This window comes from Lissotriton vulgaris, unplaced genomic scaffold (genome assembly GCF_964263255.1).
Source record: "Lissotriton vulgaris unplaced genomic scaffold, aLisVul1.2 SCAFFOLD_1472, whole genome shotgun sequence".
NCBI lineage: Eukaryota > Metazoa > Chordata > Amphibia > Caudata > Salamandridae > Lissotriton > Lissotriton vulgaris.
This window is the reverse complement of record NW_028252419.1, coordinates 534,247-558,658: the sequence shown is the minus strand read 5'-3', so window position 1 is coordinate 558,658 and position 24,412 is coordinate 534,247. Positions and strand designations below refer to the sequence as shown.

Sequence of the window (24,412 nt, the reverse complement as noted above, 5' to 3'; positions counted from 1 at the left end):
CAGAAGAAGGATTATCAGTGCCATTGAGCGATTTATTGGCAAAAAGAAGAAGCATTGTCCATCCTATTGGACTGTTCACTGCCACCCAGAAGAAGAAGCAATAGCTGTTCAACTGAAGTATTTATTGTCCCCAGAAGAAGAAGCATTATCTGGGCCATTGGACTATTTATTACTGCAACAGCAGTAGCATTACCTGTGCCATCAGATTATTTATTACTGAAACAGGAGAAGCATTATCTGTGCCATCAGATTATTTATTACCGCAATAGCATAAGCATTATCTGTGCCATCAGATTATTTATTACCGCAACAGCAGAAGCATTATCTGTGCCATCAGATTATTTATTACTGAAACAGGAGAAGCATTATCTGTGCCATCAGATTATTTATTACCGCAATAGCATAAGCATTATCTGTGCCATCAGATTATTTATTACTGAAACAGGAGAAGCATTATCTGTGCCATCAGATTATTTATTACCGCAATAGCGTAAGCATTATCTGTGCCATCAGATTATTTATTACTGCAATAGCATAAGCATTATCTGTGCCATAAGATTATTTATTACCGCAATAGCATAAGCATTATCTGTGCCATCAGATTATTTATTACTGAAACAGGGGAAGCATTATCTGTGCCATCAGATTATTTATTACTGCAATAGCATAAGCATTATCTGTGCCATAAGATTATTTATTACCGCAATAGCATAAGAATTATCTGTGCCATCAGATTATTTATTACCGCAACAGCAGAAGCATTATCTGTGCCATCAAATTATTTATTACCGCAATAGCATAAGCATTATCTGTGCCATCAGATTATTTATTACCGCAACAGCAGAAGCATTATCTGTGCCATCAGATTATTTATTACTGAAACAGGAGAAGTATTATCTGTGCCATCAGATTATTTATTACCGCAATAGCATAAGCATTATCTGTGCCATCAGATTATTTATTACTGCAACAGAAGGATTATCTGTGCTATTGGACTGTTTTTTGCCCCCAGAAAAATAATCTTTATTGGTAGCATCGGACTCTGTTTTACTGCCAATAGGAGTAACATCTATGCAACTGAACTGTTCATTGCCACCCAGTAGAAGGATTATCTCTGGCAATGCACTATTTTCTGCCCCCAAAAGAAGAAACATTATCTGTGCCATTGGACTCCACCAACAGAAGCAGCAGCATCTATGCAATTGAACTGTTCATTGTCTCCTAGAAGAAGCAATCCCTGTTCCCTTGGATTATTTATTGCCACCAGAAGAAATAGCATTATCTGTGCCATCAGAATATTTATTACCGCAACAGCAGAAGCATTATCAGTGTCATCGTCCAATTTTTTCCTGTAACAGCAGAAGCATTATCGGTGCAATCTGACTATTTATTAGTCCAAACACCAGAAGCATTATCTGTGCCAACGAACTACTTATTACCACAACAGCAGAAGCATTATCTGTGCCATCAGATTATTTATTAGTCCAACAGCAAAAGCATTATTTGTGTCACCAGACTATTTGTAACCACAACAGCAGAATCATTATCTGTGCCGTTAGACTATTTATTACTGCAACAGCAAAAGCATTATGTGCCATCAGAATATTTATTACAGCAGACGCATTATCTGTGCCATCAGACTATTTATTACCCCAACAGAAGAAGCATTATCCGTGCCATCAGATTTTTTATTACAGCAGAAGCATTATCTGTGCCATCAGATTATTTATTACAGAAACAGCAGAAGCATTATCTGTGCTATCAGATTATTTATTACAGAAACAGCAGAAGCATTATCTGTGCCATCAGATTATTTATTACAGCTACAGAAGAAACATTACCTCTGCCATCGGCTGATTTATTACCACAACAGAGGAAGCATTATATTTACCATTGGACTATTTATTACTGCTACAGAAGAAGTATTATCTGTGCCATTTTATGATTTATTACTATAATAGAGGAAGCAATGGACTATTGTCTGACCCCAGAAGAAGAAGAATTATCTGTGCCATTGGACTCTTTATTACCGCCAACAAAAGAAGCAGCATCTTTGCAATTGAACTGTTCATTGCCTCCCAGTAGAAGGATTATCTGCGCCATTGGACTTTTTGTTGTGACACTCATGAATTGTTTTGCACCTCTCTACAACGTGTGTAACTCTTTCTAAGAGTGTTGATGACATCACACCTATGTATGAGCACTGCATCGGCCTTTCTCTCTTGTTATTGTATGAATTATTAATACAAAGCCTGACACTACAGTTTATGCTGTTGCTGTTTTTGATTCGTAGTTTATTGCATTGAGAACAATAGACTAATGTAAATGGTTTTTCTGATTTAGCTGATTCAAATATACCCAAAGGGGATTTGTTTGAAATTAGAATGGAATCCAGATGAACCACGGTGTTTTCACAATAATGGAGGGCTTTGGAAGCAGGTTCAGGGACCACCAAGTCTAGCAGATTGCTCTTGAAAATGATGAGGGTAAGCATGCAGAGGTGCACTGTGTTTTGTCGCAGAAGATGCTTCCCCTGGGAGGGCCACTATTGGGTATGGTCATCTCTCTTAAGTGTTGTGCGGTTGCAAACCAGCCAATCAATTTTCTTCTTATTTCCAGAGTTTCTACACCCAGGGCAGCTGCTTGAGTGAAGCCTCTTTTAGATTTGTTTCACTCTTGGCATTGTGGTACTTGTAGTCTGCTATGCTATGTTATGTTGATTCGTATAGCGCACCAATCAGTCAAGAAGGTATCTAGGTACTTGTGCAAGGTGCGTATTCCCCAAGATGCTTATATGAAGAACCAGGTCTTTGGCTTCTTGCTGAGCCCAATAAGTGAGGGGGAGGCTCTGAAGTCTTGAGGGAGGTCATACCATGTCTTGGGTGTGATGTAGTAAAATGATTAAATTTCGATTTTGCTTTTGTGGATGCGGCGAGTGTGTATGAGTGAGTGTGAGGCAGAGCGTAGGTGTCTGGTGAGTTGGTGAGTTTTCGGATGATCAAGTGTTCTGGTCCTGTGCTGTGTAGGGCTTTGTAAGTGTGCGTGAGAAGTTTGAATTAGCTGCACTTGTGAATGGGGAGCCAGAGTAGCTTCCTGTGGTGCGGTGTGTTGAGTGTGCAACGTGGGAGGTCGAGTGTGAGCGGCTGCTTTCTGGAGTCTGTGTAGAAGTTGTTTGGAGATTCCAGCATAGAGAGTTTTGCTGTAATCCAGCCTGCTGGTAATGAGTGCCTGTGTGAGGGTCCGTCTATTGTTCTAAGACAACCATTTATAGAACTCTCGTACCATGCGTAGGATGTGGAAGCAAAAGGTGCACACCGCGTTGACTTGAGCTGTCATGTTAAGCTTGTTATCTGGGTATGATCCCTAGATTTCTTGTGTGGTCCGTGGGTGTTGGTCCTTGACTTACGGCTACCAGGTGGTATTCCAAGGAGAGGACTTTTTGCAAAAGCTCAGTACTTCCTTCTAGTCTGAGCTGAGCTTCAGGCAGTTGGTTCGCCCCCAGTCTGCTACCATGGTCATGCATTTGGTGAAGTTGGTTCTGGTGGTGTTTGTCTTCTCTGTCAGGGAGAAGAGGAGTTGGGTGTCATTGATGCAGGAAATGACAGTGATGTCTTATAACTGGACGATGTTGATGAGCAGTGTCATGTATATGTTAAAAAGAGTGGGACTGAGTGACAATCCCTGTGGCACCGCATATCAGTTTCTTGGTCTCTGATGAGATGGGTGGCAGCCTGACTCTTTGGGTTCTACCCGTGAGGAAGGAACATATTTATTTGAGAGTGGATCCTTCTATGCCAATCGCATGGAGTCTTCTGATCAGGGTGTTGTGGGCCACTCAGAGGTTGAGGAGGATGAGGGCTGCTGTTTCTTCTCAGTCCAGCATATTTTCAATGTCTTTGGTGGCCATGATGAGTGATGTTTTGGTGATGTGGTTCTTTCTGAATCCTAATTGAGAGTTGTCTAGAAAATGGTGAAATTTGAGGTGAGCTGTGAGTTGTTTGTAAATGTCTCTCAATCACTCTGGTTGGATAAGGGAGCAGGGAGATGGGTCAAACGTTTCTCAGTTTATTCTGGTTGGCTGTGTTCTTCTTCAGGAGGGTATTAATTTCTGCAACTTTCCATTCATCCGCGAAAGTGGCAGACAATATCGTAGTGTTGTTGATGTGGGTCAGGGTGGAGCCGATTAGTGATGTTCCCAAGTTGGCGATATGTTGGGAGCCTGTTTCTACTGGTACCCCTGAGTGGATGACCCGCTTGTTGCCACAATGTTGTTTCAGGTGAATCAGGCAATTTCTTAATCATTCATTTTATTCATTGCTAATGCTGGCATAAATATTTTGTTTGTAATTCCGTTCTTCAGAGAACTATGGAAACACAATGTGCTGACTTGGGTATTCACGTTACCTCTGCGAATGATGCCACCCCTGGAGCAGGCCAACAAGGCCTCGAATAGCCCCCAAATATGTTTAAATGAGGAGATGTGGACACACTCAAACAAATCACTTGATTACATTCTGGAAGGATGCTTCCACCAGCAACAGACTCTTTTCTGTTCATTTCCCTGGTGACATTATGGTATTTGTAGTTTTTAATTCAATCATTTTCATCATTTCAATTCCTGACCTATTTTTAGCTGTTTTCAGCTCTTTAGAGAAATATAACAATCAAATATACTGACAGGTGCAGTTCAGTCATTTCAAGTGGTAAGTGCTAGTACTACTTCAGCAAGGGGGTTCAATCCAGTCAGGCATTAGACATCCATCGAATATATTTTAAAATGGTGCTGACCGTGCTTGCAAATAAATTGACATGACTATAAATGGTAATGCTAGTTAATTATAGTGCTTAGAGGCAATACAAATGTGGTCTGAAGCACTGTATTCAAGAAAGGTATTATTAGTATGTTATCCACAGAGGACGTAAAGAGCAGTCCACTGCATAGATTGACACAGGAGGACGTCATGCAACCTTAAGTTCAATGATCATGCTTAATAATAGCTTAAGAGATTTCTAAGCGCTTCTAGTTATGTGCCATTGGCAGGGTAACATGAAAAAATGTGATTTCACGGGTACCACTATTTCCAAACAAATATACATTTGCTGAACCTATCACTTAGTCCATTACATGCCGCACATTTTTCAGAGTTATCAAAAAGATAGATTTCGATGTGGTGGGAATGTATGCACACAGAAAATACATGCATGTGCTGTACGTGCTCCTAATTCTTATACATGGTTCAGAAAGGAAGCAAAGGTTCCGTAGCCTTTGTTATTACGATTTCTTTCATCTTTCTTTCAAATATCAAACAAATTCACTCCAGCCAACACGTTTCAATCCTCTCCACTTATCAACTTCTTCAGGGCAATTTACTCCATCACAACGTCTCTGTAGAGGCAAAATCATCTTGAAGAGACTTAAATATGGCTTCTCCTTCTTTCAAAGACAAATGAATGGCACAAAATATGTGCTAAGTACCGTGATGGCAAGAGTTCCATGTAGAGGTTGAAAAGGGTGAGACGCAGGATAGAACCTTGAGTATTCCATAGGAATAGACCTCTAGATTTCTATCTGAATGAATTGGTGGGGGTTGAGGAGATAGCATGTCCTTCCAATAGCCCCTCAGTAGCACATAGAAGACTGTTCAGGGCTTGAGGGCACGAGGTAACTCCTTTGATGTCCTCATGTCATCTACTACCCCTGGCATTCTGTGAAACAATACTCGTGAGTAGTTCAGCGGGGAAGAGGCAGATGTGCTTTCCTATTCACGTGGCCCTCGGGATGAACCTGTGTGTGTTGGCCAGATGACTTGTCAGGCTGCCAACGAACACTTCATTTCCAGTCTGAGCCCATCTCAACTCATGGAGACATGTGCGTGTTCAGAATCACACGCTCCCATCGAAGAAGGCGGCCTACGGCTCGCGATATTAAATTTGTCGTCAATAGAAGAGCTCTGTGTAGCCAAAAGTGATTCTGACAGGGTGCATGCGGGGCGGCCGCACGGCCAGCCGGTGGTGATTGCCGCATAAATCCCAATAAAGTTTGGATCAAACGGGCTGGGCAGATGCTGTGGTTTAAGATGTGGTGCACATCAGGGTGCACATCAGGGGGCTGATCATGCTAAGCGGTGGCTTCAAACCCCAGAATTCTCCACTATGTGCCAACAGTCGAATTAAGACTCTAGTTTATTCTAATGTAGCACATCATACTCTCATCTGTTGTAATATTGTATATTGCACTCTAGAGTGTTTCAACGCTCTAACTTTAGATCTAGCGCGTTCCAACGTTCCAGAGCTGTGATTCTTCACTTTTTGTCTTCTGAGGACCCCACTTAATCATTTCTGGAACTCAGGAACCCCCATTGTCTCATTATTTGAACATTATTGGAAGCTGGGGACCCCGGCATAACCATTTTCCATGATTTATACCGCAAAACAGTACACAGAAATACAGAAGTAAGCATTCACCAAACAAAGAAATTCTGAAATATTTTATTAAATTCTCAAACAAATATTGCAAAAATCTAAATCTTAAATATTGTTCAGGGAATGTTTGAGTTTTTCTAAATTCAATTTAGCCCACTCATTGTGCCTACTATACTCTTGTTTGATGCTCAGCCACTGCTCCCATGGGTCAATCTCAGGATGCTAATTTCACTTTTAGCCTCCACTCTCAAATTCCAATTCACATTTACAGGACGTTTTAAGGTGTTCATTTGTACATGTTGTTTCTTTATTTGTATTCTCTTTATTAATTTTTTAATATTACTTCATTTTCTAAGCAGTCACGAACCCCCTGAGGTGGGTTTGCTGCTCCGAGTGGCCCCCGCACCACAGGTTAGGAACCGCAGCTCTAGTGTGCAGCATTGTAATTAGCACTTTAAATTGTTTTTACGTTCTAATTTGCATTTTAGATTATGTTTACATTCTAATTTTCACTCTAGGTTATTCCAATACTGTAATTCGCACTCTAGTTTATTGCATCTTTCTAGTTTGCACTCTAGAGTATTTCAGCGGTCTAATTTAAGATCTAGAGTATTCCAGCTGCCTAATATCGTACTTTAAATTATTTATACATTCAAATTTTTGCTCTTGATTATTCCAATATTGTAATTCATACTGTAGCTTATTTCAGCATTCTAGTTCATACTCTATAATATTTCAGAAATCTACTACGTTCTCTGGATTTTTCTAGCGGGAAACAGCGGTTACATCGCGGTGTTCACACCGCAATACCTTTACAACGCGGGCATTACAACGCAAGTCATTGCAATGACTTGCACTGGATGGCGCTCTAAGCTAAGGAATAGTTTGGTTTAATATTCCAACACCTTCCATCCTGAAACGTATGCTAAAGTAGGAATAGTAAACCATACTATTCCTAAATGCAGCGCCCTCCAGCGCAAGTCGTTGTAACAACTTACGTTGTAATGCCTGCGTTGTAAAGGTATTGCGGTCTGAACACCACGATGTAACATCGTATATTTCACACTTTAACTCACAGTCTACAGTATTCCGACACGTTAATTTACAATCCAGTGGGCGGCATTCAGAGTTACACCGCAGAGCACCTCTACATTTTCATTAACGATCGCCAGCGCCTAGAAGCATTTGAGTTTTGTGTTGTGCACAATGTAAGCAAACTAAACATATACTAAAGTGTCTCGCCTTTACATTCCACACTTTGACGTGTAACAGCATTCTATTTCACACTCCACATATTTACAACATATAAAGCTCTCTCTGGATAATGTGAACGCTGGAGTTACACATTTCATCAGCGATACACAAACAATAAAACAAGAAACTATTCAAGCATCAGCGTCACATGACGTACTTCGGTGAGCTTTAAGGATGTGAAGTCACTACAGGAAATGACGCAGCCTATTTTCGAACCAGTACAAAACATGGAGAAATTCACCCCTGGGAAGACTAGAACAATGCTACCAGTTCTATCAGTTGAAAGCAGGGCTGGCGACCAACATTCACTCAGGACTATCTAGAGTGAAATGCAGTAATGCGTAAAGCGCCTCTCCCTACTGCTCACTGAAAACATTCTGAGGCATATTTACAAGCCCCTTGCAACACTTTTATGCCACTGTTGCGTCACTTTTGTGACGCAGCGGCGTCGTAAACAATGCGCTATGTTGCGACACATTTACAACGTGACGCATCTAGGGAGATGCGTCATGTTGTAAAGTCCTGCATCACATTATACTTGCGTCAGGTATAATGTATGCAGGGTAGGCGTTCCGACGCCAGAAAGCTTCAAAGAATTCACTGCTTCACTTCTACGACGCCACTGCCTCAAAACCTTATGCCTGCTTGAAGCAGGCATAAGGAGTGACACAGCACAATAGGAATAGGCATTTCTGAGCATTGTTGGAGTTGCGTTGTGCTTGTGACACAAATCCAGCAATGCGTTACCTTTAAGCCAACAGATGCGTGACACGTCTGTCAACCCTTGCGCCGCATTGGAAATGCAAAGCATCTATGGCGGCGCAAAGCTTTTTTTGCGAGACACAATTAAACTGACACATCTTGGCTAAAATGCAGAGATGCATCAGTTCTTGTAAATCTGCCCCTCTATGTGTGCTGAGAAGCCTGCCAAACAACTGTTGCGGAGCTGAACTAAAATAGTTTCGCTTATAGTCGAGCATTCGGAACTGTAAAGTTATACTTAGGTTCCACCTGAGTGAAAGTGCCACCAACTCACAGCACCAACAGGAAATCAGTGAATAAAAAAAAAATCCTCGCATATCGGTGCAGAGTCCTACACAGCACACCTGTCAGGCAGTGAGAACATTGGCTGAAAAGGTTATCTCCTTTCTCCTCCAGTCCAGGTGGACTTCAGACTCGAGGAACTAGAGCAAGTCTTACAAAGACTTCACTCGCCAGGAAGGGCAGCTAGAAATTAACACAAAGACAGACTGTGCTAGATGGCATCTCAGAGACCATAGCCTCAGTCACCGCATAATTCACCATCTGCTGCGCAATGTGCAGATTTTAACAAACAATTTATACATATGTTTTATCTCAAATGGATCTAAACTCTTCTTACTGCTGCACGGGCAGTGGTGCAGTGCCAGACACTCCACAAAAGTTAACTTGTCTTGTTCTACTGGTGCCTGCTTTAATCAGCCATTTAAAGAGCTACCAGCTTAGCCCAGGTAGGATAAATATCCCTATCTGATGGGCTGAGGCAAATGGGTTTGGCGGGCAGCCAAAAACCCACAAAAACACACTAAATGCTTCAATGTAATTCAAACCAGTTAGATAGAATGATTCTCTTGTCAACTGAGACTATGAACATAAATTCTTGTATCCATCATTGACACTGTATTCACAATTTATACACCCTTGTTGTGTTATCCGGGCCCCCATTGGCCATTACTGTAGCCCAGGAGGCTAGCTCACCACTGGATAAAATCTGAAAAACTGCAAAGTAGTTACTGCTAATCCAACCTTTGGCCACATGTCACATACTGACTTTGTCAACTCTGGTGTAGCTTCTCTTGCCAATAAAGCTGGTTTGAAGCTTATGGTGGTCTGAACTGGAGGATTGTAATGCGTGCTGTAAAGTCTCTCGACATTTTAATTCACGCTTTATACGGCCCCACCATTCTAGTGTACGATCTGGTGTACGAATGTTGCCAGAGTGTCTCTGCCTTTTACTGTGCACTCAAGAGTGCATCGAAATCCTACTATGGACTTCTAGTTTCCAAACATTTGAATTCCGCCTCAAGAGTATCTTCTAATGTTCTACTCTTCGACCGGTTTGTTGAAGATTTAGAGATGTCTACCACCAGAGACAAAATGGGTGAGAGAAGCAGACAAGAGAGCTGATCTAAGATGCGCAGAAATGGCCATTCTGCACGGTATGTGTTTGATCAAGATCAATCGAGCTGCAGCATTCTGGACAATCCGTAATCAATTGGTGAAATAATGAGGAGGTCCTAAAAGAGCTTATCTGCACAGTCGATCCTTGATGTGACCAAGGATGGACTATCGTTCTTATGGTTCCTCTAGAATGAAGATCCAATGTTTTTCTTAATAAACAAAGAAGAGAGAAACAAGTGCCAGCCACCAAGATGATTTGAAGCCGAAAAGAAAGCTCACTGCCAAATTTAACCCCAAGGTTTTTTTTGCCACAGAAGAGGACTTAGGAGAGTCACCCATCCCCTTACGTCACCAGTTGCTCGACTAATCTTCTTGAGCCGTCCCGAACAGCAATATTTCGATCATATTGGAATTGCACTTGAGTCTGCTCTTATTTTGGGTAAGACACTTTTCTAAACCCTGTTGGATGGTAGTTGCATTTTTCCCATGGAAAGGATAAGTTGAGTGTCTTCTGCATACGAGATGACTTGAATCAAGAATGACTGAATAATGGGGGCCAGACGAGCCATGTAGACATAGAATAAAGTGGGATTCATTTAGGCTTCCTGAGGATACCTGTATCTAAGAACTTTATCGCCAGATTGGAGGGTGCCAAGTGACACCGATTGACCCCTGTTGCTGTAGAATGACTTGAGCCACTGTATTGCTTTCCCACAGATGCCAACGCCAGCCAGCCTCTGAAGAAATGTTAAATGTTATTTCATATTGAACGCCACCAAGAGATCTAACAAAATCAGGGCGGTGCTCTGACCGTGATCTTGATAGGATTTGATAAGCTCTGACACATCAAGAGGTGCTGTTTCCGTGCTGTGCCTCAGACGGAACCCAGACTGCCAAGGATGTAATAGATCAAAGTGTTTGAGGTATTCTGACAGATGGTTGGTCATCAGCTTCTCTAACATCTTTGAGGGTACTGGTAAAAGAGAAATATGCCAAAAGTTTGGGAGACGCTGTGGTTAGCTGTAGGCTACCTCCGCAGAAGTAGAAGGGACAACAGCTCTATCTAGAGTGGGACTAAAAACAGTATCAATACCTGATTAAGAACGTTATGACTCTCCAGATGGGCATGGGTCATTCGAAGACCTGTATTTAAAACTGGGTATCACCCGTTTAGATTCTTTTAATGCGATGTCTCTAAACTGGTATAGGGAATTACCCACTTTAGAAGTAGATTTAGCTGGTAGATCCTACTGTGCATCAAAACTGGAGGGGCCCAGCAGCACGTCTTACGTTAATTATTTTTTTTCTCAAGAAAAGTGGAACGATTTCTGCAGAGGTTCGTTGACAGAGTAATTATTACACTACAAACAACAGGGTACATAAAAGATTTAAAGAATCACCAAGCGCTATTGCTAAAGTCTCAAGAAACAATGGCCCACCATAAGGAACCCCTCAAACAGAGCCGCTCTCAAAGCAGCCCTCATCAATTACCACCTGTGCATCAAGAGAGCGGCCTACAGAGCCTGAATCGATTCAGCGGCCAACCACACGACAGAACTCTTCAAACTAGTCAAGGAATCCTCCAACCCAGCAGCCACAGACAACACTATCCACCCCTCCCAAGAACGCTGTTACACCCTCTCGGACTACTTCCATAGCAAGATCACCATCATCTACAACAACTTTGGTACCCAACCCACTGCTCTCAACCACAACAGCCTCTACTAACCAGTGCACAGCAGCAGAACGCTCAACACCTGGACTCAGCTCACCTCTCAGACTATCAGGCCATCATTTCATCCATTCACTCCAGGGCCCCCACAGACCTCTGCCACACCTTCAACCTTGGAACCAACCCAATCTGCAAGGAACTTATCAGGAACAGCAATGTCTCCATCTAGAGTCGGTCTTCCCGGACAGTTGGAAACATGCAAAGATCAGACCTCAACTAAAGAAACCCTCTGCCGACCCCAATGAACTAAAAAATAATTGACCAATCTCCCTTCTCCCCTACCCAGCCAAGGTACTCGAGAAAGCCATCAAACAACAGCTCCCCGAATACCTGGGAAAAAACCACCTACTGATGCCTCACAATCAGTATTCCGTGCCAACCACAACACTGAGACCACGCTGATCGCTGCCACAGACGACATCAGACTCTTCTTGACTGCAGAGAGACCATGGCATTGATCCTCTCTGCTGAGTTCAACATCGTTTGCTACCACACCCTCATCAACAGACTCTAAACAACAGCAGCATATAGCAAAACTCTCTCAAGTGAATCTATTCATTCCATACAGGACGCACACAGAGCATCTGGCGTGCCCCTACACCTCCAAACCCAAGGACATCATATGCAGTGTACCCCAACTCTCATCCCAAAGCCCCACTTGTTCAACATCTACATGACCCCCCTCGCAAACATCGTGAGATCCCATGACCCTAACTTAAGTTCATACACAGATAACACTCAACTTATCCTCTCGCTCACCGAAGACCCTTCCACCACTAGAACCAACTTCTGCAATGCCATGACCAACGAGCCACCTAGATGAGAGACAACTGCCTCAAAGTCAACTCCGACAAGAGAGAAGTACTGGTCTTCAATAAGAACACCTGCATATGGGACAACTGCTAGTGGCCAGCAGAATTCAGACCAACACCCACACCAACAGACCATGCTTGCAACCTCAGCATCATCCTTGACAGTGATCTGACCATGAAACAACAAATCGATGCAATCGCCTCCTTCTGCTGCCACACACTTTGCATGTCCTGCAGAATCTGCAGATGTAATGTAATGATGTCTTGTAAAGCATATGAATCACCCCACATGGGGTTCTCCGTGCTGTAGAACACTCGGGAACCCGTCCTGACTTTCCCTGTGAGATGGTCCCTACTGGGTATCTCCAAGGTGAAACCAGGCATCCCCGGCGTATGTGGGGGGCCGTTGTGGAGATGAGGCAAGCTAATGCCCAGAGTTGCCGAGTGTGATCCCTGGTTAGAGTAGGCACCGAGGCAAGAATTATCGAGTCCGCTGACCCTGGTCCACGACCCTGCCGCGTCTGGAATTGAACCCTGGTCCATGGCCGTCCTCTGCTTTCGGGTCTGCCGCCTCTAACCAGTGAGCCACACCACTGCACTGGATTCTTATCAACATTAGAAAGACCTTAGCTCAGGTTCTCATCATCAGCCACCTCGACTACGGCAACACTCTCTATGCCGACATCTCTAACAGGCTTCTCAGAAGACTCCAGACCATATAGAATACTGCAGCCAGACTGATCCTGGACCATCTCACATGTACTCACATCACCCCCACCTCCGAAACCTCCACTGGCCCCCCTTCCAAAAGAGATGCCAGTTCAAGATCCTCATACACGCCGACAGAGCTCTACACAATCAAGAACCAGCCCACATCAACCATCAACTGAACATCCAGCTACCAGCAAGATACCTACACTCCTCATCACTGGCCCGTGTGCACACACCCCACATCCAACGCAGCCTCAGTGGGGGCTTCTCCTTCTCCTACATTGCCGCCAAGACCTGGAACGACCTGCCTCTCCATCTCCAAACAGCACCCTCCCTGGCGGACTTCAGAAAGCACTCGAAGACCGGATGCAGGAGTTGCACCCACAGCACCCGGATACCCCAAGGGGTGACAGAACCGCGCTATACAAATGCGAATAGATTGATTGATTGAAAGATTTTTTTTTAATTCATGTGGGGCATGAATTTTTTGAGAATAGTAATCTACCTGAGCTATATTGATGGCTCGACAGTAGCATCTTTAACATCATAGTCCTTCTCCGTTTTCTTTCCAGTCCTTTTTATTCTCCAAGAAGCCAGCTGAAAACCGGGGCTGAGAATCTTAGAGAGCAAGAAAGTTTGACAGGGTGAGTTGATCAGAAACTCAGGACAGCCACTGGATGACTTGATCCACGCCTCATCCACGGTGCCATTCAGGGATGGGCTATGATTGGCCAAGAGGTTGGAGAACTTTAACTTCGCTCTCTTATCCCAGGACCCAGGTTTGTTGCCGTAGCATCAGCCTGGCCGGGGTAGTGAGAACTAGAAAGACGAAAGGGAATAAGAAAGGGGTTTGACCAAACAAGTGGAGCTGATCTACGAATAGCCCAGACAGGTAAGAAAAAATCAGGGGTTAGGTATGTCCCGCTACCTGGATGGCAGAGGACAGAAAGTGATTCATATTTATGCCAAGGAAGGTGTCCAATAATGCTTGGGTCAGACAATTATTGTTGTCATCGACCTGGAGATTAAAATCCCTTAAAATTGAGAAATGCGAATATTTCATATAATGCGAGATCGTACAGGAGCCTTAGGGTACCACACTAGATGCTCCAAACGTCTAGAAGGAGCGAAACAGTATCTGCTTTGTGCAGAGACAGGGAGCGCTCCCAAGGAAACATGGCATTTTTCTTGGAATGTCAAAATTCCTTCCTCTGTTACTCTGAGTAGCACATTATGTGAATTCAAACGACACACAATGAGTGTGGGTACTCAAGGACATTTGAAGGACAGTGCGAAAGCCGGATGGATTAGCTACCGTCCCCTAGCTCCCCCGGGACAGTTCCCTCTCCTGACATGCTGAGACTAGATTTATGCAGAATTTGTGAAGAAAGTCTGTCATGCGCGTGCCCCTACTTTCAACAGGACCCAGAGGCACTGGGGGGGAGAACTTCAGATTTACTCCTAGAGTCCTCTACTCCTGCCCACCTGCCCCAGTGGAGCCTTTTCTCCTGTTTACAACTTGCCTGCCAGGGAGGACAGAGCAGAGGGAAGACACTGTCCTATCAGTGTCTCCCTCTGAGCAGGGAATGTGAGATGAAGGGCAAATATCATCAGCTTGTCTTCATTTCATCTTTAATTTCCTGCAGACTCAGCCCTGGCTTTGTGCTGCTTCCAGCCGCCTCCCAGAGTGCAAGGGAGGGGGCGGCGCAGGGCCCTAGCACTCCCCACAGATGGAAACATGCTCTGGCCGACGCCCCGCCCCTTTGGCAGCCATCTTCTCCTGCTAGCAGAGGATTACCAGGAGGCAACTTTCAATGTTTTGCATTTTCCAGATCAGGGTTCAGAGGCGGGACGGTGGGATGGGGCGGGCACACCGAGCCAAGCCTAGGTGGCGCGGGTCGGGTGTAGACGTCAAGTCTGTTTGCCTTGGATTGCTCTGTTACTTAGCCAGAGGGCATCTCCCAGGCCTGGAACCAAACTTCTGTGATGGAAAGAGAAATACTACTCTTTACAGCCAGGAAAGAGCCGTGTGTGGCCAGAATATGCCCGCGGTGGAGGGCGCAGAGCCTGGAAGGGATTTGGGGGACCGACCGCCTGTGCAAGTGGTAGACACAATGTCTGAGCCCTAAGATTAGCCAGTAAGATAGCACTGTGGGTTTAGTTCAAGCTTCATGTGTGTTTGTCTGCAGGGTTGTTCCTGGAGGCGGCTGGCTCGGCCTTTCAACCTCTCAAGATTGATACAATGCGCATCACTCAGTGGTACATCAAGGAGGAGGCCTTTCCAAGAGGAACAGGCCCTGTATACTTTACATTCTCGAAACATTTAACTTGTGCATTGGTGCAGGTGGGTTTGGAGAGAACTTCAAGGCGCTAGTCAGCAGTGTCAGTATTTTGTTGTTGTTGCTTACCACAGTTTTGAAAAGTTCCTGGCTTACATCTGGCTACTCCATACAAAGTTTTTTTGTTCAAGTAGCGAGATATGTTTTCAAAGAATTGCAATATAATGTTCCCTCTAAAATCGGCCAAACTGGAATATATGTGTGAATTGTATCTGCAAGTTTTCAACTGTCAAAGCTTATCTATGCACAGTGGCAAATATAACTGCATAGAGCGTGTTCCTCTGCGAGTTCACCTCTCACTGAGATGTGCAGGAGTATAACATCTAACGCAGAAGCATTTTTCTAGCATTAGACAAGGTTTATATGAAAGGTTATTATATCTCATCTGAACCTGGGGCCCTCCCTTTCCGATCTATTTTATTCTGACATCCTGACCACTTCAGCCTCACCGTAGGAATCTTGGGGTACAATTCAACCCGCCTTTGGCTCAGAAACTTTCATAACTACTACAGACTACTTCAACATTTATAGAAAAACTGTCAAATAATTCCTGTCGCACAGGCAAGACCCAGATCTCTTGACTAGTCGCTATTTACGAAATGCAAAATGGAATATAAAAAAATAGAGATCCCTAATAGAGTAGGAATCGCAATTAGGAAATGCAAAACCAAGGGTGCCTATGGGTCTGAAGCTCCGCTTGATGCACCCCCCCTCACCCCAGAAAAAGCTGCAGATGTAGCACACAAAAGCCCTAGGGGCATGTGCGCGCTTCGTGGAACTTTAAAAATGCATTTTGGGTGCATTTTTTGTAATTGCACATGGCTACCATCGACTTGGAGTGCATGGTAATAGCATTTCCTAAATGCCCGTTCTACATTTAAGAAATGCTCTGAACATGTGATTGGGAAATCGCCAATAAGAAATCCCAATGCCTGACTTTCTATTTTGGGAATCGTAAAATGCAATTTCTAATGGGGAGAATTGCATTTTGCGATTTACTTTTCTGCCTTTGTACGTATGGAAAGGCAATTTAGCACTGCTTAACGGACCGAAATTGCGATTCGGTCGGTTAAGAAATTCTAAATCCATTTGTGCATCTGCCCCTAAATCTCACCCCAAGGACCCCTTTCCAATCTCCCAGATGTGCTATGAGCTCTCAGGTCCATCACTTCACCGCCGGCTGTCCGCACACAACAGAGCACTATGCAAGAAACGACTCCTGCACATTAAATCCTTCATTGTCTGTAACCGAATGCGTAAATACATCTCAACTGGAACCTTCCCTTCCCATCCCATCCAAGCCCATGTGCATGGTCGAGGTCTATCCTTTTACTTACTGGGTACCCTGACCCTAGAAAACTCTTCTAACTGCTACCAAACTGGCATCATTCAGAGCTGCTCTCGAGTAACCCCACTTCTTACAGGAATAGACAGAACTAACTTACACCCCCCGTACCCAGACCCCCCCATACCATATACATACACACAAGAGAAATGCACCTGTCTTAATGTTATCAATATGCATCCTCCTTCTAACCAATCGCCTCTCTGTATCCACTCAAACCTGCTGACGTCACATGTGCCGCGCGCAGAAAGAGGCCATCTTGCGATGATTGAAAAAAACACTGCTATGAATGTCTTATCTTCTGAAATGGGGCGGGTTCGGAATTGGCTGGTAATGTAGAGATGTTAGGAGGGCTTTGGCAGAGTCAGTCACTGTACCAGCTTTTTTAGAGACCCTGCACCATGTGACTTGAATTTAAGAGTCAGAGCGGACTCTTGAAACATGGGCTGCTAGTAGGACATTCCTGGATGTTGCCAGCAGTGAATGGGGAATAACCACTATTACTAATGCGAGGAGGCAGTATGACAGGAAATTGCCATTGAAACACGAGAGCTCCAACTTCAAGGAGAATTGTGTTGTTGTTTGTGTTTATAGTGTATTTTTCCTTTGTGTGGTTAGCAGAAGAAAGAAAGTATTTCTCTTTTTCATAAAAGTGAGTATTTGGCTGAAAATAGTTTTATTGCTGCTGCTGTGTACTTTTTGAGTTGTGAACCTGTGTTCACTAATATTTATTCATACCCCCTCCTACCCAAGTAAGCCTTGGACTGTTCCACTACGTTTACCACTGAGAGTTAAGTACAGAAAGGACTACTTGGCCCAGTTGCTCAGAATCCATAGAGACCTACACCGAGTGGTTCACAGCTCCTCGAGGGACCTACCTGCACACGCGCTTCCGTCAGGTCTGTGCGCATGGCGAGCTGCTCCCGCGCGTACACGTCGGGGTAGTGCGTCTTCTGGAAGACCTTCTCCAGCTCCTCCAGTTGGTAGCTGGTGAACGTGGTGCGGTTGCGTCTCTTCTTGCCCTTGTTGCTCTCCGACTCGCCCTTCTCCATGGGGCTGGGCAAGTCTCCGCTGGCCCTGTCCTGGGACCCCTTCCCGCCGGAGTCCTTCACCGAGAGGTAGCCACTGTCCATCCCTGAGAGGTCGCTGCTCGGAGTCAGCTCCGAGTCCAAGGAGTTCTCTTTGGCTGCAGGGAAGAGAGAAAATGGAGGCAGTTTAGTAGTAGTTTATGTCCTGAGTAGAGGCGAAGAGATTCTGTCCAAATACAGAGTGTAACTGTGCATGGCGAACCTTAATACCACCTACTGATTCCATGCTTCAAATGCCAAGAATTCATCATGAATATAATATAAATAACTGTGTACAAACTTCTATTATATGTGCCTCATCCTAACTTAAAATAGAAAGAAAAACACCTAAGGTATGGAGAGGAGGGAGAAAAAGAAGAGAGTGAGCAGACTCCCAAACAGGACCTCCAACTATTATAATATTAATATTAACGCCACTACTACTATTATCAATACTACTACTACTACTCCTAAGACTACTACTACTTCTACTACTACCACCACAATTAATAACATGAACAGCGACAAAACTACAGCAACAGCAACAATAAGAATAACAACAACAATAACAATTAAATATTAATGAAAGTAGGTGGCACTGACACGGTTTGTTAGGGGCATAACACAGGCCCCCGCAGCACCCGTGGTGCGGGGGCCCCAAGCTCCAGGGGCCCCCCTCAGCACAGCACTTCCGCCGGAGAGTTCCTGATAGAGTCCGGAGGGGGCCCCTCCATGTACCTTGCAGGGTGTCCACTAGGGCTGGCCTATTATGAATCTGGAAGTTAGGGCCACACCTCTCATCTTTCACATTGGGACACGTCAAGGATGTCATATATGGTAATGCCGACTTGTAGATGCCCAGAGGTTTGCCTTTTGTTGACAGAATGACACCAAACTTTACAAAAAGATAATTGTCCCATTCGGACAGTGTTTGCACAATGAAAGGAAGGTCAGTCTAGAAAAAAACTGGAGATGTAGGGATCTTCAGACCCGAGAGCAGAGGACGGCCCGGGACCAGGGTTCGATTCCCGGCGCGGCAGGTTTCTGGACCAGGGTCAGCGGACTCGATAATTCTCTCGCCTCGGTGCCCACTCTGATCAGCGATCACACTCGGCAACTCTGGGCATTAGCTTGCCTCATCTTCACTAACGGCCCCACCAGACCGCCGGGGATGCCTGGTCTCACCCTGGAGATACCCATTAAGGGACCATCTCTCAGGGAAGCCAGGAAGGGTTTCGCAGCGGTCGAAGCGCCTTGGGACCCTACGGGTAAGTAGAGCGCTATATAAATGCCAATACATTCCCTAAATTAATGTCCCATTCTAACTCCATGGAACTTTACGGGGAGGGGAATGCACCTAATTCAAACAAGCACTGGCAAAGCCAATAGGTCTGGATTTTACTTTAGAGTCCTGACTAAAACATCAAATATAGGTGCAGTAAAAAAAGACCAACAACAACAAATGATTGTTTTCTGTGCACAATACATCCAGGAAATCATTCAACTCTTTGTCTAAAGTCATCTACAGGATAGGATTTCTCTATCCTGGAGAGACAACTTTTTGCCCTTTCTTTTCATTGTCTTAGAAAGTGTACCTATCATAGGTTTTCACTCCTGTAATTGGGGCATTTGACTTTGTGGCATCACTGAACACCCCCAGAGACTGACATGGCATCACTGAACACTGCCAGCTACTAACATGGCATCACTGAACACACCCAGCGACTGACATGGCATCACTGAACAAACCCAGCGACAGAAATGGCATCACCAAACACACCAAACGACTGACATGGCATCACTGAACACACCCAGCGACTGACATGGCATCACTGAACAAACCCAGCGACAGACATGGCATCACCAAACACACCCAACGACTGACATGGCATCACTGAACACACCCAGCGACTGACATGGCATCATTAAACACACCCAGCGACAGACATGGCATCACCAAATACACCCAACGACTGACATGGCATCACCAAACACACCCAACGACTGACATGGCATCACTGAACAAACCCAGCGACAGACATGGCATCATTAAACACACCCAGCGACTGACATGGCACCACTGAACACTGCCAGAAGCAGACATGGCATCACTGAACACTCACAGCGACTGACAACGCACCACTGAACACACCCAACGACTGACATGGCATCACTGCACCCTCCTGTGACTGGGTGACATTCACAGCCTCCTACTGGTATCTTGTACGTTTTTTGTGCGTGGTTCACCAATGCTAGGAAAACATACTCGAGCTATTGGCAATATATATCTAGCAGAATTTCACTGAAAAATTTCGTGAAAAGATCACGAATTTTGAAAACCCTACTTAACCTCTTGGATGCTAATGACAAGGGTAACTCGTCATGAACTTTCCATTCATTTCAATGGAAAATGAATGGAAAGAATAATGGTGCCTTAGCAGTAAAGGGGTTAAGATCTTCATAGCCTTCTACTAGGGCAGACACCTGTTGATAAAATAATCCCCCCACCCCCCTTACTAGTCAGCTGTGCTGCTCTGCCGGTTTTAGCTCCTTTGAGCACTGCTGCGCTCGTGGCAGGTGTGACATATTTTTGTTGACCACCGAAGCCACAGCTGGGCAGAGGGGCAGGTTCATCGCTCGCCCTCCGCTCCTGCTCTGCCTGATCCGACACAGCCCGTGTCTCTCCCAGCATCTGCTGCTCCTGAAGACGCGGGTCATTGGGACGCCTCATTATGTCTGTTTGTTTTTAAATGTCCTCCCCCTTCTGGTAGCTGAGATGCAGGCCAGGAAGCCTCCACGCCCTGGTTGCCCTGCACGTGCTGTGGCTCTCTGTGAGACAGGCGCCTCCACCAGGGTCGGATTGGGATCACAATTCGGTCCGGGCACTGACGAAAAAAGTGGCCCACATTCAAGAGGCGTGGCCCATATTTAAGGGGCGTGGCCCACATTCAAGGGGCGTGCCCTTTCATGAAACACCATTTGCACAGACAAGGAATGAAAGTGGGAGGATACTGTTCTTGCACACGACACAGGGCCAAGGTGACAATGGCCTACATGCAGAGCAACTAAAAAAAATAGCAAGGCCCCTTTCTGTCACAAAATTATTCCAGCCCTCCAGCACAGGAGCACCTGAAAAGCAGCAAAGCCCCTGCTATTACTAACCTACTCAGCCCTCCCCAGACTCAGTGCTCAGGAGCACATGAACAGAGGTCAGGTCCCTGCAATTAGTCAATTAATCAACCATCCAGGCCTTGGGAAAATGTCCTGGCAGGGGAGCACAAAACACAGCTTTCTGGGTCATCCAAGGTAGCCAGGTAGCCAGGGGGGAGGCTGAGGTGAAGCTGGTGCATGGGAAGTGCTTTCCCAGTGTGTTCTGGCAGTTTGAGTATTTACCATTTACTGTAGTATTACCCTTGTACCCGTGTATGGTACCCTTTTGTAACTTGCACAAGTCACTTTTCTCTTGTAACACACTGTTTGCTACCTCTCACGTTTTGTTTGCTTTCGATACTTGCACAAGTGCCACCATTGCCTACGTAACGTTTGTTCTTGTGCTGGAGTGTCTGCCATTAATTGCAGTATTATACCTCTACTTGTATTTTGTACGCTTTTGTAACCTGCACACATATCTCGTTTTCCTCCTGTAATGTATCGTTTGCTCCTCTTGTATTTTGGTTGCTCACTATTGTCACTTTTGATTCATGTAACTTAACGTTTGCTTTTGTAATTTGTCCACTTATAATTTTCTCCTCATGTATTATTGCTGTTCCTAGTGTGAAGCGCTCTGACACCTTCGGTTAAAGTCCGCGCTAAATAAAATCGCATAAATAAATAAATAAAACAAAAAAATTCGAAACATCACCAGGCCCCCACAGCAAGACCCATTCTTCCTCGCCCACTATGCCCTGAATGTGAGGGCTGTGGGCGAGGTGTTAAGACTAACACCGTTTCTGGACTGCATGGGCGCCAGGGGGCCGAGGTGCAAATGGCTCAAAGGCCTGAGAAACACCTGGCCCCCAGGGAGGCCGATTATTGCAAACAATCACCCCTCCCCAGCCCAGCCTCAGCTTGATTGCTTGGCAGGGTAGGGGTGAAGGAGAGCCCACAGCTGACAATCGCTGTCTGGCCGCACAGCGAGGCTGCTTTCATTTTCTCAGTCTCTGTCTCCGTGCACTCTGTGGGCCGGTTTTTTTCTCCCCTTTCCTAGTCCACTCTCTGTGGACTGGGACAGGGGAGAAAAAAAACGGCCCACAGAGGGCACTGAGGCACCGGCCCTTCGGCCCATTCCCGAATGCCCGCCTTGCCAATCCGCCCCTGGCCTCCACTCTCCTCCCTCTGCCAAGTACAGAACCAGGCTGGACCGGCTCCTGCGGCCAATGAGGCCACTTGGGAGATACCCGGCCAGGCCAGTCCCTCTGAAAAGTCAGGGCATTGGCTCATCCGTGGCCAGTGCTTAGTTTGTAAATAAGAGCAAGGCCCAAAGGTTTTCTTATTAGCCACTGAATGCATGGGTTGTTGAATACCATGGATGCCTCTTTCTTCCACCACCCTACACTTCCAGCCTCTTTGGCTCACCCGTACCGGTACTGCCTGGTCTTGATTCCACCTCATGCCTCTTTGTTCCACCACCCTACACTTCCTGCCTCTTTATCTCACTAGTACCGGAACTGCTTGGTCTTGATTCCACCTCATGGCGCTTTCTAACACCACCCTACACTTCATGCCTCTTTATTACTGCCTGGTCTTGTTTCCACCTCATGTGTCTTTCCTATACCTCCCTACACTTCTTGTCTCTTCATCTCCTGAAAACAAAGGCTGCCAGGGCTTGAAACCACCTCGTACCTCTTTCTTCCACCTCCCTACACTTCCTGTCTCCTTATCTCGTGAACACCAGAGCTGCCTTGTCTCCATTCCTCCTCATACCTCTTGCTTCCACCACCCTACACTTTCTGTGTCTTTTTGTCACTCTTTCAGGTTCTTTTTCATCCCTACTTCTACCCTGTCACTGTTTACCATGTCTGACTTCCTCTCTCAAGCCCTGTGTCAAAGTCTGATGATGAAAGATTGGTCCAGGCCTCAGACACGAGTGCTGAAGCCACCACCTGAGGCCACTGGCATCGTGTTAGACTCAAGCTTGTTTCATTGCAGAATCCACAGATGTTTCAGTCGGCCACTGCATCCCAGAGGGCAGAGTCCGCCGGATGTAGGGTCAGACATGTGCCTGACCATTACTGGTGTTTACTAACCACCGGCCTGCTACTGACGTCAATTCACCAGAACACCACCAACACTTTGCCACAGATGGCAACATACAGATGTCCCCGTGCACAAGTCCCACAACAGTCTCAACTTTGCTGCAGAGGGGTCTACAGGGAGTGATAAATGTGGAAACTCTAGAAAGTGAAATGGCTTTTAAAGGCCAGTATACGACCAGTTACTGTGTCTACCTTGGCCCAGTTTACTTCTGGTTACTGCTGATACTTTCATGGCCCCTGAGTCCAGTATACTTCCTGTTACTGCCGCTACCTTCGTGGCCCCTGAGACCAGGAGCAGGAGAGCAGCCCAGTGATAACCAAAACCCAGTGGTAGATTACCGGTAGCTGAAGCCCATTGGCCTGTGAGGAAGCCCCCCTATCGGCCAATCCTCCTCTTCCTTTACACTCAGGATGGCAGGCCCCATATACGCCTCTCAACAGGACCCTAATAATCGGTGCTAAAAACCTCAAATACACCTCTCTGCAGGGCCCTTATACTCAAAGCTGAAGGACCCATATACATTCCTCTGTGAGCCCCATATATATATCTCTTCAGGGCTCATATACAACACCATGCCGGACCTATGTATACCTCTCTGTAGAACTCATACATGTCTCTCAGCAGGCTCAATATTCACCTCTTTGCAGAACCCATATACTCCAAGCTGCAGGACCCATCTATGCTTCTTTGCACGATCTCCTTGCTCCTCCCTGCAGGATTCATATACTTCTCTCCATAGGAGCCATATATGTCTCACTGCAGGACCTATATACCTCTCTCTGCATGACCCATATACGTCTCTCTGAAGGACCCATATATGTCTCTCCCTTTAGGTCCCTTATATGTCTCTCTGCAGAAGCCATCTACAGAAATGTCGCATAAATGTAATGTATCACGTTTAGCTTACACTTTTAGGCCTAAAGTACCAGACGTATTGAGCAAAAGACCTATTGTCAGCTTAGAGTGGGCTTAAAGCCCACAGACTTTACCATTGGTTGACATTATTGTCAGTGTCCTTTGCTTTCTTATTCAATGGCATGTCTTGTCCATCTTGTATCTGTCCCTGCCTGGGAGCATACCCTGTTTACGTGTGTCCTTTCACTACACACTTTTAGGAAACTACTTTTTACTTTCTGTTTGAGCACTCCTTGAGGTGTGTGTAGACCTACGCCCACATTGCTCTCTTTTGCCAATACGTTTCTCTCCCCTCATTTATCTTGCTTTTCTGTGTTTTTCCCCCTCACAGCTCCACATTCGTCTGTTTCATCAATGTGTTTCTATCCCCATGCTCTGCCTTCCTCTCTCTTGCCCTT

The 24,412-nt window shown here is 45.3% G+C and overlaps 1 protein-coding gene across 1 annotated transcript in view; it reads right to left on the bottom strand.

Annotated features, from left to right (window-relative positions):
* Positions 1-24,412, bottom strand: part of ALX4 (ALX homeobox 4) — a 161,628-nt gene that overhangs the window by 35,988 nt on the left and 101,228 nt on the right. The window contains exon 2 of the mRNA XM_086951073.1: positions 17,655-17,962. Coding sequence (XP_086807199.1) covers positions 17,655-17,962 — 308 coding nt within the window. The remainder of the gene's footprint in view (positions 1-17,654; positions 17,963-24,412) is intronic.